The sequence below is a fragment of the Homalodisca vitripennis genome, chromosome 4 (assembly GCF_021130785.1).
Source record: "Homalodisca vitripennis isolate AUS2020 chromosome 4, UT_GWSS_2.1, whole genome shotgun sequence".
In the NCBI taxonomy this organism is placed as follows: domain Eukaryota; kingdom Metazoa; phylum Arthropoda; class Insecta; order Hemiptera; family Cicadellidae; genus Homalodisca; species Homalodisca vitripennis.
In genome coordinates, this window is record NC_060210.1 from 156,788,412 (window position 1) to 156,805,847 (window position 17,436).

Genomic DNA, 17,436 nt, shown 5'->3' on the forward strand with positions numbered 1-17,436 from the left:
ACTTAATGAATTTTAAATAATTTTCTTCCCTAATTTACAAGAAAGGTAGCAAAGTAGAAAATATTGTAATGATGCAACAATAATCGAGGAAGAATAATTGGGAAAGGGAGAAAAACAGGTTACTCTAATCATTCCAACTTTTCTTATTAAAATGTAAAAAATTAAAATTTAAAATTTTGTACGACCAAAAGTACTATAATCAATTTGGGGCAGCACAGAAGAAGGCTGCAACATTTGAAAAGCTTTGAAATCTATGTCTAAGATTTACAAAACAGCAGATTTTTCATGACAAATGAAATTTTACATTACAAATGTTATGGCATTAATTGTGACTACAACTGAAGATAAGGAGTAAATTACTTCATTTATAATTTTATCAAAAGTAAATCACATAACTAATTACAATGGCATTAAACTGAACACTAATAAGCAATAAGTGAGTTACCTTGCTGAGGGTAGTGTTGTTGGGAAGAGTAGGGGGATGGAGGATGTGAGGGCATGGGCTGGCCCCCCATGCTGGGCCCTCCCATCTTGTAGCCATGCATATGCTGCAATGGTCCAGGGTACCCTCCTGCAACGTCAACTAAATATCAAATGTCAAGGAATTCTACCACAGATTATATTTCTTGTACATACTTTAATTTTCACCTCCTGTAAAAACTGATTAGAGTTAATGAAAACATTTGAATTATTAAAAGTATTTCCAATACTAGTGTATCTTAATTAATAGACTATATATTCTGATGAATTAAAACATCTTTAGCATAAAAACACAGGAACTTTTAGGCTTTATATTTTCCTAATATATTGTGACCAAACAGAGTTCTACAGAAAAACAAGTCACCAACGTGTAGGAGAATCTGAAAGAGCTACAAGTCGGAGCACCTTCATACATATATTTCAACAACATGAGATTACTTTCAGACTATGAGTGAAAGGAATTTCTCTTTCACATCTAATCCAGAAAACTATGAAAAGGGAGCAGAATCCCTCCTCAAACCCAGAAGTTAAGAGATAAGGACTACCGAGGAGCAGAGGCTTCTCTGTTATAGGGCATAGGAAGTAAGCCTAGTCCTTGTAGTGGAAATCCAAGTAGTTTTGCCCGATAACAGTGAGTTTAGCAGAGTAACCTTCAGATATGACTTTTCTAGCTCTGAGTACACAGGATGTGAAAGCATCAGTCCCTTGTCATAGCATCAAGAATAGTGGGGACACCCTCCTCCAAACATTCTCAAAAAATACAAAGGAAAACATCATAGACTTAAAACATGCTCAGGAAGCGGATCAATGGTGCACTTGGAAGAAGAGTTTAAGATCAACAAGACTTTCTAATCTTTTAAGGAGATTACGTGCAAGCTTCTTAAAAATGAAACATTCACACTTGAGCCTGATATTGGTAGTTTCAATCCTGATAGTGTCATTACCTGAGGTGTTTAAGTCCTGTAGGGGCTTACGCTATTAAACATGACTGGTGATGGGAGAGGGCCATCAGAAGTGGGAGAGGGCTATGTCCTGAGAAGTGAGTTAACCCATTGCGGATCACTGACGAGCTGGGCTCGTCACGCAGCGGCCGGGCCTAACGGTGACGAGCTCAGGTCGCAAAAGCGGTCTGCTTTTAAATTTCCCTCCAAATAGTTCTGTTAATGTCTGATAGATCGGGCGATCGTCTTCACTTGCCTACTAAGAGTGTTTAACAACGGTCTACGTTTAGAGTTTTCAAAAGTTTTATAAATATCCTACAGATCGCAGTTGTATGTCGAAGTTGAAAGATCATTCATATGAGTTTACTCTCTGCTTTTTAGCGCTTCTGATTGGGTGTTTTCCTCAGTTGTTATTATAATACTTTTGAGGATAGTGACACAACTAAACGACGCAGACGTTCATGTTGGTGGGTTTAGTCTAGACAATGGCCCGGATGTTGCAATCGATTCGCCCGAGCCGCTTTATTTAGACTATGATTCAGACATCATCCGTGCCACGCCGTAACCTTGCTCGCGTGTTATCGTTCCTACATCACGGATACACCAGCAGGCCCATGTTCCATCTGAACGAATACCTTCGCAGCTGAATTATCTAGTATACAATAGTGAGCGAAACGATGTGGCGCACCATTGCTGTTTGTGCGGCCGCTGCCCGTGAATTAATTCGCGCCCGCTGGTGCCCGCGCGCCAAAACAATACGATCCGCAATGGGTTAAGCAAAGAAACAGAATAGTCTAGGGGCTATGTGGGATTTTTTGCCTTGTTACAATCATGGACAATTATCAGAGTTGAGGGTTCACACAAGTAGAGCTTCACTGCTTGATGAATAGGGGTCGAGAGACTGACCATCAGAGCACTGGAAGGGAGGGCCTGAGCGAATGATATGGTTTGGTGTCTTTTCATTTATTGTTTTCAGTCCATAGAGTTCGAACAATTTTGAATCAACATTAACAATAAATTACTGATGAATATAACCAGTCATAAACTAAAACAACATTAGAGGAACTTGTCTTTGACCAGAAGCAAGAAATGAGTATATTGCTTCTCAACTTGATAAGTATTGAGATATGACCTCGCTAATCCATCAAGTGGGTACACGAATCACTCTATCATGAGCAGGCTGAGCGTCTCGGTCTGAGATGGAAACAGCTAAATACGTATCACAACTCAAATATTCAGAGATGGAAAACAGAAATAAGACAAAAAAGTATGAAAAAGCAATATGTGTTTGTAATACACACTATGTATGTAAATACAAATACATGTCTAATCTTGAATTTCCAATATTCTAACATTTACATTTAAGTAAATGAAGCTACACATAGCTACAACCAAGATCCCCTAGATAATCTAAGATATAATATAATGTACATATATATTAAATAGAAGTGTTATATTAAATATATTTAGATATGTATTTGAATAAACATAATTAGAAACATTTGAATAAACATAATTAGAAACATTTGAATTTCTGTAGATTTATATAGTAATGAATTTAAATTATAGGGGAAACATAAATTATCAGATGAAAGTTGTTTACATTAGAAACCATTTAATGTAAGGTGTGATTATACTGAACTTGTATTGCCTTTTTAAACCATAACAAAATGAGCATAGAAAAAATATATGTTAGACTTTTGTGTTTTATTTCTACTGTAATTATTAATACAAACATGTGCATGCATACTCACTAGGTTACATCTAGTATTAAATAAATCAATGTACAGTACTAAAAAAATAACTATTAAAATTTACCCTGGTTTGAAACAGGAGACTGGTTGATGCGAGGAGCCCCCGGTCCAGGGGCACAGCCAAATGGAGCTTCTGAAATATATATATATATTGTATTAGTCAGGAGCACTGTTCTGATACTAGAGCTTAAGTCACAGATGTGGGAGACAGGGTCAGTATAGAGGTAACCAGTGTCCTTCCTATCCCTTTCTGTTTGTTTTCATTAATTTTGCCGATTAAAATAAATTAGCATACATACAGTAAGCGGTGGGCACTTATTGTTATAGTGGCAACTTATAATATTTGTAATGTACTTATATAGAGAACGCTCGACACTGGCCACAACAGATGTGAGCGGCAGGTTAGTACCACACAATGCCACTGATCTGCTGCCAACTCCATACTGTGCTCCGACTACAACTGTCATTGTTGTGCATCATGTTGGAGCCAAACATCCCTTACTCGGCTTTACTTGTCAAAAATCCACTATTTTCTTCTCCAAAAGGTGTCTTTCACAGTTCTAGTATAAATTCAACTAACATTCTACTGTACTTGAAAAATCGAGTTGCATCTCTTATCAAACCACTAGACAGATGATAATATTTACCAACCAAATTTTAAGTCTGTTTATAGGGTGAACACTGTACATTTAAGGCTTTTGAAATCATCTACAAACCTTTTCAAAATGCCATTTTCACTCAAGGAAAAGAGTTGATCAACTTCTTCCACTACACTAGTGGATATAACTTTGGACTAATTGGCATCAGATGGAGCTTGCGAACAATGAATAGCTTGATCTTCATTCACAGATCACGTTACGCACAAAAAAAATATTTCGAGATTATATTCTTGATTCAAAGAGCCATCAAATTATTACTTGATTTTATAAGATATTACAGATTTTATTTATACTGCTGCTTTTTCCAATATTTTCTTAATGTATTACCTTGTTTTCATTGGCTTCACTTTGTATAAACTCAATCACAAACCAAATTACATCTCAAGCATACCAGTGAAGTTTATTGCCAGACATTCGCTTTGGGACAAATGTTCCCATTTTAAATCAGAACAGTGATCACTAACCAAAATGTAATTCTTTAAAAATAAAATTAGACCAAATAACCCACATAAAACTAAGTTCTGTGATGTGAGATTGTGACTCAATGTGTTGGCTAACTTTAGTTTACGTTTTCAGAAAACCCTTTACAACACCCTCCCAATCCCCAATCACACAATACAATATAACCCTCTCCAGAAATAATTCCTTGCACCTTAGAATACCAATAACATCTGTCTTGTTCCTGGATACACAGCAACACCTGAGTGCCGGGCTTAGTTACATACTAAGACCCCCACGGCAGAGTATTTTTTTCTATTCTTAGGAGTTATCGACATAACGCGTTATTTAAAGTGTAATAAGTTGAGTAAACGATGTTTAAAAATATTTCAAATAATGTCAATTTGCCAAATAATTATAACATATTACCACTATCTACTAACATATATCAGAATACACCCTGTAAAATATCAACGTAACCATTCCCAAACTCGTGTACATTACAAAGCATGTGGCGTCCAAGTAGTTTGTGTAAGGTTCACAAGATTGCACCACCAACTGGACATTATCTTCTAGACATTTCTAAAATAATGGAACACCAAATAACACAATATAACAGCTGATACAACAAAATAAAACAACTGATAATATAAAAACGGATATATTCAGGCTAAGTGGTTGCTCACAAAACTACAGTTGAACGGCTTATCACGGGCGTGGCGGTTGTTTACAAAACTAGAGCTGCATGATATATATTTCGGGCAGACCAGTTAAAGGGTTAAAATAACTAAAAGATACAATAACAAGGAAAAATCTAATTTAAAATTAATGTTACATAAATGTTTAATATACATAATCCAAGTTTGTAATATCATTTATTTTAAAAGTAAACATGTTACTTTTCACATGTATTGTAAATATAATATTAGCGACTGTACTGACCCTGGTTGGAGACAGGAGAGTGACTGATGCGAGAAGCACCGGTCCCTGGAGTGGACCCACCATCAGACTGACTGGACGATGGCCGAGGTGGCATGGGAATGTTCTGTTGACCTGTAACAACAAACAAGCATCACCATTAATTACCGGCTCTACTTGCTATATAGTAAAGTTCGGAACTTCCCACGCCTAATTCATTAATTATATATTAATATACGCATACAAAAAAGTTATATTACATTAGCCTAGTTTCATGCAATACGTCTCATTAGAGACAATCATTCCTACCCACCCTGAGTCTCCGAATTTTAATCCATTGTAATTTTAAGTATATTTTGAATTAAATAATAATTTTCAAACCATTAACCACTGTGGAGATCTAACCTGTTTCTAGATAAAGCCCTTTTAGCGCTATGTACTAGCTAGAAAGTAGCGCTATGCTACTTGGTGAAAAAGTGTGCTACTGACAAAATATCACGCATCATTATAATGTTCCTGTTTTATTCCATTGTTTGCAGTAATATTGCGTATTGCACGAGGAACATGTCTATAACAACCACAAGTAGTCGCATTAGATTTCAGCACTTCCTTCTTCCTCTATCATGAGTGTTTGGACCTTGGAGAGTTCGCTTCAGTCGCACAGTGCAGACAGCTTGCGTGTTGTTGCAGGTCACCCATTCTGGAGAATGTATTTGGGTTTATTTCTAGTTTTGATGCATTACCCAAATGAAGGACCTGCATACTATATTTTCTGAACATAGGCTGATTAACATGTATTATCAAAATACTGAAATTTAATTTTGTCTGTCTATAGATGTTTAACTTACTGAACTAAATATTTTCAAATCCTTCAAATATGGATAACAACCTCATTGGAAGAATTTTATTTCTAAAAATTATATAGGAGAAACCACCCAGGCTACACAGAAACCATTATTTAAAATCCTTTTTAACAATTTCTACACACACACACGCGCGCACGCACGCACGCACACACACACACACACACACACACACACACACACACGATGAATGCCTAGAAAGAGTTGTGTACTACCCTAAACAAAGTGCTTCAAAAGTTTTCTGCATCTGTTAATATTTATAATGTTTCTTGCCACAGCAAATAGGTTAACATTACCATATAAAAAAATGAAAGTATTGACTGCATGCTACAACTGTGCAAGGAGAACCAGCAAATGGGAGGTGCATCATTTGCCTTTCTAGTACTTCATTTTTTTATGCAATTTTACTGCTATATTTTTTGTATTTAGTATTTGTAGAATATATATATATATATATATATATATATATATATATATATATATATATATATATATATATATATATTAAAAAAGGATACTTTTAACGGTTTTACTAAATTAGTTATGTATAAAGAATTATCATGTTTATGGTTTTGTGAAAGGAATCCATTAACATGTAATAAACCTCCCAAAAATATGTTTTCTTATTTTCCAAAAACAACATAAAAAGTTAACAGTTGACAACTGAACTCCTGAATTTTACAAAATAAAAATGAAACTGAGCGAGTTATTTAGTGTTATGTTATCAATTAATTACTTTCAGAACAATAAACTTGGTACAACAGGTAAATTTCTCAATGTAAATATATCAAGAACAGAAGCCAATCTAGTCGTTGCAACTATCTGCTAATTAAAACAAAATATATTGCAGAACATAATGTCAAAAACTGCTCTAAGTCACTAACATTTGGTAGTATTTCAGAAAATTCTTGAAATCATCAATATCAGTATTATGAAAATTGAATGCCAGAATTTCAGTTTTACAGCTGACATTTATATGATTTTTTCAAATTCAAATAAAAGTAAAACATTTTTTATAGCTTTGACCCATTGTTTAGCATATCCCACAAACCTTAAATCGGCCAATAATTGGTAAATGCAATGTTAAGTTCCTTGTAAACCACAAATTTGACTTAGGCCATGCATGAACCAGTATGCATTTCTGCAATCTTCAAGGTCATTATGGATGACATTAAGTTACACTCAGTGACAGAAAAATAAAATATGTATGTGTTCTTCATTTCTTCAAGTGCCTTGAGATGAAAATCTATAAGTTGAGCAATGAGCCCTAGACATTTTTATAGAATTTTAAATTGCATTTTTGTGTGGTTCTTTATACAAGTTTTATAGTTTCTCTTTTATAAAACACTTCCCACATTAATTAATTAAATAATCTTTGAACATTTCAGAATATGTTAGGACTAATACATGAAAAAGGTGGCAAGTATTATTATTATGAAACACTTGGCAAGACTTACTGCCAACAGCTGGGGACATGGAGCGAGAGCCAGTAGAACCAGTGGGCGAGGGTGTTGGCCTCATGCCCTGGGAGTTTGGAGTCCCGGGTGCCGGGCCACTGGAGCTGTCATTGCTGTTCTGACCCGTCAAGTCCTGCAAATTGAAAATAAGGTTAATTGCAACACATACGGACATGGAGCAAGAATCAGTAGTACCAGTGGATGAGGGTACAGGCCACTGGAGCTGTCATTGCTGTTCTGACCCGTCAAGTCCTGCAAATTGAAAATAAGGTTAATTGCAACACATATGGACATGGAGCAAGAATCAGTAGTACCAGTGGATGAGGATACAGGCCACTGGAGCTGTCATTGCTGTTCTGACCCGTCAAGTCCTGCAAATTGAAAATAAGGTTAATTGCAACACATATGGACATGGAGCAAGAATCAATAGTACCAGTGGATGAGGGTACAGGCCACAGGAGCTGACATTTCTATTCTGACCCGTCAAGTCCTGCAAATTGAAAATAAGGTTAATTGCAACACATATGGACATGGAGCAAGAATCAGTAGTACCAGTGGATGAGGGTACAGGCCACAGGAGCTGTCATTTCTATTCTGACCCGTCAAGTCCTACAAATTGAAAATAAGGTTAATTGCAAACACATATGGGCATGGAGCAAGAATCAGTAGTACCAGTGGATGAGGGTACAGGCCACAGCAGCTGTCATTTCTATTCTGACCCGTCAAGTCCTGCAAATTGAAAATAAGGTTAATTGCAACACATATGGACATGGAGCAAGAATCAGTAGAACCAGTGGATGAGGGTACAGGCCACAGGAGCTGTCATTTCTATTCTGACCCGTCAAGTCCTGCAAATTGAAAAAGGTTAATTGCAACATAACATGGAGCAAGAATCAGTAGAACCAGTGGAAGTCATTTCTATTCTGACCCGTCAAGTCCAAATTGAAAATAAGGTTAATTGCAACACATATGGACATGGAGCAAGAATCAGTAGAACCAGTGGATGAGGGTACAGGCCACAGGAGCTGTCATTTCTATTCTGACCCGTCAAGTCCTGCAAATTGAAAATAAGGTTAATTGCAACACATATGGACATGGAGCAAGAATCAGTAGAACCAGTGGATGAGGGTACAGGCCACAGGAGCTGTCATTTCTATTCTGACCCGTCAAGTCCTGCAAATTGAAAATAAGGTTAATTGCAACACATATGGACATGGAGCAAGAATCAGTAGAACCAGTGGATGAGGGTACAGGCCACAGGAGCTGTCATTTCTATTCTGACCCGTCAAGTCCTGCAAATTGAAAATAAGGTTAATTGCAACACATATGGACATGGAGCAAGAATCAGTAGAACCAGTGGATGAGGGTACAGGCCACAGGAGCTGTCATTTCTATTCTGACCCGTCAAGTCCTGCAAATTGAAAATAAGGTTAATTGCAACACATATGGACATGGAGCAAGAATCAGTAGAACCAGTGGATGAGGGTACAGGCCACAGGAGCTGTCATTTCTATTCTGACCCGTCAAGTCCTGCAAATTGAAAATAAGGTTAATTGCAACACATATGGACATGGAGCAAGAATCAGTAGAACCAGTGGATGAGGGTACAGGCCACAGGAGCTGTCATTTCTATTCTGACCCGTCAAGTCCTGCAAATTGAAAATAAGGTTAATTGCAACACATATGGACATGGAGCAAGAATCAGTAGAACCAGTGGATGAGGGTACAGGCCACAGGAGCTGTCATTTCTATTCTGACCCGTCAAGTCCTGCAAATTGAAAATAAGGTTAATTGCAACACATATGGACATGGAGCAAGAATCAGTAGAACCAGTGGATGAGGGTACAGGCCACAGGAGCTGTCATTTCTATTCTGACCCGTCAAGTCCTGCAAATTGAAAATAAGGTTAATTGCAACACATATGGACATGGAGCAAGAATCAGTAGAACCAGTGGATGAGGGTACAGGCCACAGGAGCTGTCATTTCTATTCTGACCCGTCAAGTCCTGCAAATTGAAAATAAGGTTAATTGCAACACATATGGACATGGAGCAAGAATCAGTAGAACCAGTGGATGAGGGTACAGGCCACAGGAGCTGTCATTTCTATTCTGACCCGTCAAGTCCTGCAAATTGAAAATAAGGTTAATTGCAACACATATGGGACATGGAGCAAGAATCAGTAGAACCAGTGGATGAGGGTACAGGCCACAGGAGCTGTCATTTCTATTCTGACCCGTCAAGTCCTGCAAATTGAAAATAAGGTTAATTGCAACACATATGGACATGGAGCAAGAATCAGTAGTACCAGTGGATGAGGGTACAGGCCACAGGAGCTGTCATTTCTATTCTGACCCGTCAAGTCCTGCAAATTGAAAATAAGGTTAATTGCAACACATATGGACATGGAGCAAGAATCAGTAGTACCAGTGGATGAGGGTACAGGCCACAGGAGCTGTCATTTCTATTCTGACCCGTCAAGTCCTGCAAATTGAAAATAAGGGTCCTGAGAACCAGGCTACTGGATCTGTCACTGTTGTACTAATCTGTTAAGTCCTGCAACATGAACTGTGTGTGAGGATAGTTACGACAAAGGTAATAGAAAACTTTAAAGATAATATTTTATCAATCCAGTATGAATTCATAATATATCCATAAAATATTCATCCACATATTTGTCCGAGCTTCTATATCACTTTGTTGACACAGTATAGCCTATTTACGTACAATGCAAAATTGAAACATAGAGTATAGATGTAAATAAACAGGAAGTTGAGTGTTTATACAAAGAACAATACCATTTTGTAAACTATGTTAAAAAGTAGAATTTGATTATGTCGGAATCGATAATAAAAAGTGAACATAAATAATCAAAACATATAGATAGCCAAAAATGATTTAGAAAAATCAAGTAGAAGCAGACATGTAGAAACATGAAGGAAGATCTTGTGACAAACCAAGAAATTAAAGCGTCAAGTTATTTAAATAAGATACAATATCTGTATAATATTAATAAAATAATGCCTATGACTGAATGAATACCATCTTGCCATAATAGTAACTAGTTCATACTTCTCTAGGTCTGTCAGTTTCCATGATTTTACATAAATGTACAATTATTGTACATATGATTGTGACACAAATATTTCTAGATGAAATAATATTAACTTCTATGCTTTATTGGCCTCGCTTGTTAAATCTTTTAAGTTATACCTCTCAAAAGGTAGGGGTGAGGGGCAAAAAGTTGTTCTGCATAGAGCAGTGAAATAAATAGCTAGTGCCATCTTTTACGGTTGTAGAGAGGAAGAATCAAACCTCTTATTGATATAAGATTAAGATTTCGTTTTCTTTTTCTTTTAGTTTCATACATAGGTCTTCTAGATGTCATTGTTTATTGTATGTTTGTTTAGTGGTGCTGTTTAAAGAGGCTATTTCTGTTTAATTTCACCAAATAATTAGTTGATTTTTCATAGATTAAAAAAAATTATAGGATAGCAATGAACAAAACCACTATAAAAGATCTGCATTTAGAATCAATTGTAAATTTACCATAGAGTTTAATTCTTCAGATATGTTTATTGTTTTAAAATAGTGATTCATTAAAATCATATTCACAGATAAGATTGTTAAAAAAATTTTACATAAACTATTTCTGTAAATTATACATTTTTGCAGTAGGTAAACAATCCTGAATTTGTTAATACTAACAATAGTTATCTTATAAAAAATATTAATGGAATATTTTCCGTGTTCTTTTATAGGTACATACAATTATTTAGATGTTATATATGAAGCACATTGTAGTAGATAAAATTAAAGGGAGTATTTACTAAAACATTTCCAGGTTTGAGAATTCAATTTTAAAATGAAAACTACATTGATGTAAAATGTAAAAATTATTTATTTTTTCATTTTCAACCTCTTTTTCAGTGACTTCCTCACACCCCTACACCATTTCACCCCTGGTGAAACTACCGTTAAAATAATACATCCTGAAATATTTTAGTCTAGGTACCAAAATATGACTGAATACAAAATATTTGCTAATTGTTCTTATTGTTTGCTTACAGTACAGAAAGCATATTTGACTTTTTTTTATTGTAAACATTAATGAATAATGGTGTCATATATATTACTCAGAATACAAAATTCAAGAGTCAAAACCAACAATACTCTGTGGAGACCAGAAGCTGCCTGGAGGGATTTGCAGAGGGAACGTTAGTTTGACCCACATTCAGTAATTTTAATGGTCATTAAAAATATGCTCCAAATTCATACAGTACAAACATCTGTTTTAAATTTACAATGACTCACAACACAGAACAAGACGTATTCATAACTACTTCCAACCCAGTTACTGTATGACTTAAGGTCGGAAGTTACTACTTGTAACTTCATATAGTTGGATTGTATACAATGACCTCGGTATGTCAAGAATATCTTGACTTGTCTATACAAGTATAATCACGTTAACAAACCATAACATTATTAACCACATGTAACATATGTAATAGTGTCCAAGTTGACTCGGGATTAGTGACTAAAGGCGAAAACCATTTGACCTTAAATTTAAATCCCGAAAAAGGAGACAGAGAGTGATATACAACAGTAGAATGTAAACTAAGGGACTAGTTTAATTCAGTATAAAACTGTTCTACCTGCCAATGATATAACCCTTATCATTTAAAGTATAAATTATGTATTTCGAAGAAACTACTCAACATGGTTGTTGTATTTATCAATGTTAAGTTACAACATTCCTTTGATCTCACTTTATAGTAGGCTACATCATTGGTTAAAATTATATTATTTTTGATTTCATATTGTAATGTAAAAACAATATTTTATTAACATATTTTTGGACAGTTCGACTCCTTTTTATAATTTGCTACTTTCTCGGAAATTGAAAGTCTCAGAAGAGGCTGACATTATTGATAAACATAGGTATTTTTTTAGTAATAAATATATGAAATTACATTTTAAAATTAATCCCAATAAAGGAGAAAGTGTTTTTATCTATCGGCAAAACACAATTCTAAATAGTGTCCAATTATAAGAGCACAGAAGCTTTCTTTTCGTGTCAAGACAGACAAAGTAGTCAATTAAGTTTTCACGACTAGTCTAGTCGGTGTTTGAATGTAATCGGCTAGTCACTTAGTCAACAATCCCATCACTAGCGCAGACAGTGACAGGTAACTTAGTACATTAGTTTTCTCACTCAGTCAGTCCAAGAGAGGAATCAGAACCTGAACCTGCCGAGCTCTGAACAGAGAAGAGAGTGGAGTGGAAGGGGCAGAGGAGAGGGAAAAGACAAGGAGGGGAGGGGATAGAGAAAGTGATGTCATTAAAATCAGATGCTGAGCAGGGATTCCACGCTTCACTTCAACACATAGTCCAATTTCGTTGTTAGGTAAATTGTCAGTTTACAAAACGTATGCAAATTTTTGTTATCAGAATAAAAGAATTGGAACGAGAAAACAGTCAATTCTTTCTCGCAGTAAGCAAGTGGACAACCGTCCTGTATTCTACAACCTCGGTGTAGATGAGGCGCGTGAAGTAACGACAGTACCGAGCTGCCGACACCCGACACTAAATACCCAATAAATCGTTCCACAGGCACCTGTATCATTAACTCTCTCACTCATTTCACTGAAACAGCTGTTGAGCCAATTCTTCCGTCCCCTCCCCACGTTTATTGTGACAGAAGCACGTTGTAAATCACGACTGCCTCGCCAGTGCCACCACTACTGCACCGGAATGTTGATCTTGCCGCCGCGCCGCCTTGTCCCAACAATTCGCAATCAATTAAATATCCATCACGTCAAATACATTGACACATATTGTAATGTAGTCCCAGAATTTGCAATATACAATTATATAATTATTATTTTATTATTATTAACAGTGTAAATAAGAATAAATCTAGTAATGCCATCAAAACTATTTGAAGTAATGTAACATTATGCCGTGTACTAAAATGTGAGATAATAAACATTATATGTAGTTTTCATTTATGTTACATATTATATGCTATAATTACTTGAATAAAAGGTGAAAGTTTTCCACTTGATAGACAACTTAACAAGCATCTAGTTTGTGTTGCCAACAAAATTATATACCTATCTATTAATACATGTTTTACTGTTCATGCATACTTGTGTACTTGTGTTATACACATAAATTGTTTCAAGTTTTACATCTGACCTGCAAAATATAAAAATTATAATTTGCCAAACTACACTAAATGTAGAATCAAAAGGATATTACCCCATTATATATGGATTAGTAGTAATTTATACAGATTTTGAGATAACTTTTAAAATATTGTTTTTTTTTTAAGTTAGCCTAACGTCTACGGGTTTTAACATTTTGATGTTATTTGTAATAATGTTCCATTTCCACATGTCACGTGGAAGTTTAATATGCTTACTTTTAAAGTATCTCCTTTCTAGCCGTTTAGATGGGAAATCTTTACATTTTATATTAAAAAAAAAACATAATTGGATTATAAGTTACACTACTTTAAACTAACTTTACACTACGAAATGCCTTATGCAATAAATCTTATTTATGTAAAGTTATTCTTAGAATGACTCAGTTCACAATGACCCCCCCCATCCACACAAAGTACAAATTTAGTTTTATAAAGAGTTTGGAAAAATTGATGTGACATTATAAATAACCCTTCTATAATTCGTCTATATTTAATCACAATCATTAAAAAAGCTTTGAAAAATGATGCATTCATAATGAATGTGTTTTTCTTATGAATTTTTCAACGTACAATTTTTGTTGTCTACTGAATTTGATTATTAACAGTGTGTGCTTTTTTAATAAATATATATTTTTAATAGAATCCCATGCTTCCCAATCATGACATTTGGCTTTCATATTGTAACAGAATGGTATGGAAATAATAACCTTATTAATCTTTGATACCACCATTTAAAAGTATCTAAGCGTTGTTAAAATGTTGACTTTTCATATTTTTATCGTTAGATAAATTAAAAAATTGCAATAAAAAGCTAACATTTTGCATTAGTAATATTCTGGTAAGAATTATTAAAAAACCAAAATATTATAAAAATACCAAGAGATCATGGTCAACATTATTTTTGTATTGCTCGATTTCACAATCCCTGCCTATCTTTTTACATCATCTAATTCTTTCATGACGTACAGAAATTATTTGTATTAATTAATGTAATGAAACATTTATATAGAATATGTTGTTCCCATGAAAGTTTTAGTATATACACAGTATAAATTTGGTATGTTGCAATAGTGAAATAAATATAGCCCTATAAATTTAAATGTTGTCTTCATAATTAGTTTAATTACATCATATTTGGAAATATATACTTTGGTACGAAGATTAAGTGTTTACTAAAAAAAAACTGCGAACTCAAGTAAACAAAGTAGGAAAACACAACGCACACAGGCGATAACTGAGAGTGAGAGTGAGTCCGCGAGAGTACGTTAGGGATCGAGATTCTATGGACAGAGAAAAGATTCCATTACGTTTACGCCAAAAATGGCAAAAAAATGTTGTCACCTTTTGTTTTCAACATGTTGACGGTAAATGATAAGTGACGACATTCGATACTTCTTTCCCTGATGTCAACACTGGGACATCTGCTCGTATCGATACAGACAGGCATGATGAGGCAAGTTAGGAGATTCGTGGCAATGTCCAGCTCAGTGTACGTTTTGAATGAAGACGGCAAAGTTCAATTTTCGCGGCACCAAACAGTGGAAGGGTAAGTGACAGGTGCCCCGCAGCAGGTGCAGGTGTGCCGACACCTTACTAACCTGTGCGGCGCGCGTCGGTACGACATACAAAACGCTGTTTGTTACTAGTGCATATTAAATAGTTACAACTTACAAATCAATCCCCTACAGATTGTGTCAGATGATTCAATAATAATTGTGCTTGGGTAGAGAAAATAAGTAACAATACAACCCTTATAATTTGATTTTCGCCTCAATTAATAAAAATAGGTTTACGTTAATATTTTGTAACGATTTCGTAAATATTAAATAAGAATGACAAGTAAATATTGCAGATAAATATACAAAATAAAAATATAATTTCAGTTACATAGTATGACAGTAGATGTAACTTAGTTAATAGCCCACAAATATCTTATACATTGATAAAAAATAATAATTTTGTATAAAATAAATTTTACAAATTAAAGAGATAATTTTTAAGGAATCGGGATGTCTAATTTAAAGATTTAAGAACAACTATATTGGCTATAACAATTTTAGCAGCCAAGGTAAATAGAGTTTGAGAGACAGATGACAGAAGAGTTAAACAATGAAGAGATAAGACTTGAATCCTGAACAGGTTCTGTGGGGAACACGTGATGTCGAGGTCAATGACTGATAGACGTGCATGACCCCTGACAACTCCTGACGTAACATATTATCACGGATCACCGCACTGCACCTGCTGTTCTCTTATCACTGATCCAGCTGTCCTAACTTATCGTAGGCAAATTCTACATTCAACATTTATTTTCAAACAGGCAATTACAGAATTTATAAAATTAAAGCTCAATTTTAAAAAAATTCTTCATAAGAGGTAAACAAGATAGCACGATTTTGTTGAAAGTTCTGTTTTTAAGCCTATTACTTTCAAATGAGCCTTGAGTAAGAATTAATGTTATTCTCAGAGTATGAATGGAAACAATAACCATTCATTCCCTGTAAGCTACTGCACTCTTTGACATTATGTGAAAGATTTTATTTATTATCAATTAATACATAAAGAAATAACAATTGACAGAATGTTAGGTACATGCTGAACCACCACCAGTTTAAATGGTATGTCTGGCGTTGAAGTAAAATAGTGGCTTATTCAAAACCGATATCAACATTTCTATGATTCAATCAGAACAAATAAAAAGAGCTAGACTTACATTATACTAAACATATCTTTACAGAATTATGTAAATTAATAAATTAAAAGTATAAATTGAAGTAGACATGTATACTAAACAAAACAATATTTTACTTGATGTGCTAAACATTAATAATGGTTTTATTAAGTATTGTATAATATTCAGCAAAAAATTAATCTTATTATGTTTTACTCTCTATACGTTTTTACCCTTTTTGATTACTACAAATATAAACGGCATCAAGAAATCTTTTTGCCTTTCTTATATACATTAGTTTTTATTTTTCAAATTAAATTTATTTGAAGAATTGGAAAGCAACAGAAAAAATATAAATGCAGTAAGTCCTAAAATAAAAATAAATCCTCAGAAAAGGAACTGTTCTCGGCATGATACAGATATCAGCTACAGACAAAAATTTTTTAGGATCTAACCAGGACACTTGTGCAAAAACTACATGGGAACGTCTCAAAACCAACCCTCATGGAAACAAAAGTATACTGTTATGGGAAATAACTAATAACTGTTTTAGGTAAGGTAATATGGGTAAAGTAAATAACAATCAATAATAAAAATGTAGAACATTAATTACTGCCTTTCATTGCTGAATATATAAAACTAGACGTAATTTGAACATATGGTTTAGAAATGTATAGTATGTAAAGTTATTTATATGAATGAAACTCCTAAAAGTTAAATTTTACAACAATGTTAATATTCAGTTTGCCAGTAAACATTGTAGCCTAATACAACAGATCAATATTTTGCTGTAGTTTTTACATTTGAACAAACAAGAAAATACTGGAGAATCTTGTAGAAATATACGAGGTAAATATTTATAATTAAACTAACTTACTAATGACTGTACTTCCACTGTAAATAACACATCCTCTTTAACCCGCGATGAGGCGCGTTGTTAGATGGCATCTATACAATTTAGTAGTTACATTGTATTTTTTTTCAATTTTTGTCTGACCACAATGAAGGTTTGACAATGATCCGTCGACCATATGAGGCATTG

At 34.5% G+C, this 17,436-nt stretch overlaps 1 protein-coding gene across 15 annotated transcripts in view; it reads right to left on the reverse strand.

The window, feature by feature from the left end:
• Positions 1 to 17,436, reverse strand: part of LOC124360384 (trithorax group protein osa) — a 167,342-nt gene that overhangs the window by 72,646 nt on the left and 77,260 nt on the right. For 14 of the 15 annotated variants that reach the window (XM_046813968.1, XM_046813975.1, XM_046813974.1 and 11 more), the window contains 4 exons: positions 7,511 to 7,643; positions 5,215 to 5,325; positions 3,240 to 3,308; positions 446 to 583 (listed from right to left, as the gene is read on the reverse strand). In XM_046813968.1, coding sequence (XP_046669924.1) covers positions 446 to 583; positions 3,240 to 3,308; positions 5,215 to 5,325; positions 7,511 to 7,643 — 451 coding nt within the window. The remainder of the gene's footprint in view (positions 1 to 445; positions 584 to 3,239; positions 3,309 to 5,214; positions 5,326 to 7,510; positions 7,644 to 17,436) is intronic. The other variant, XM_046813970.1, reaches the window with a different exon arrangement.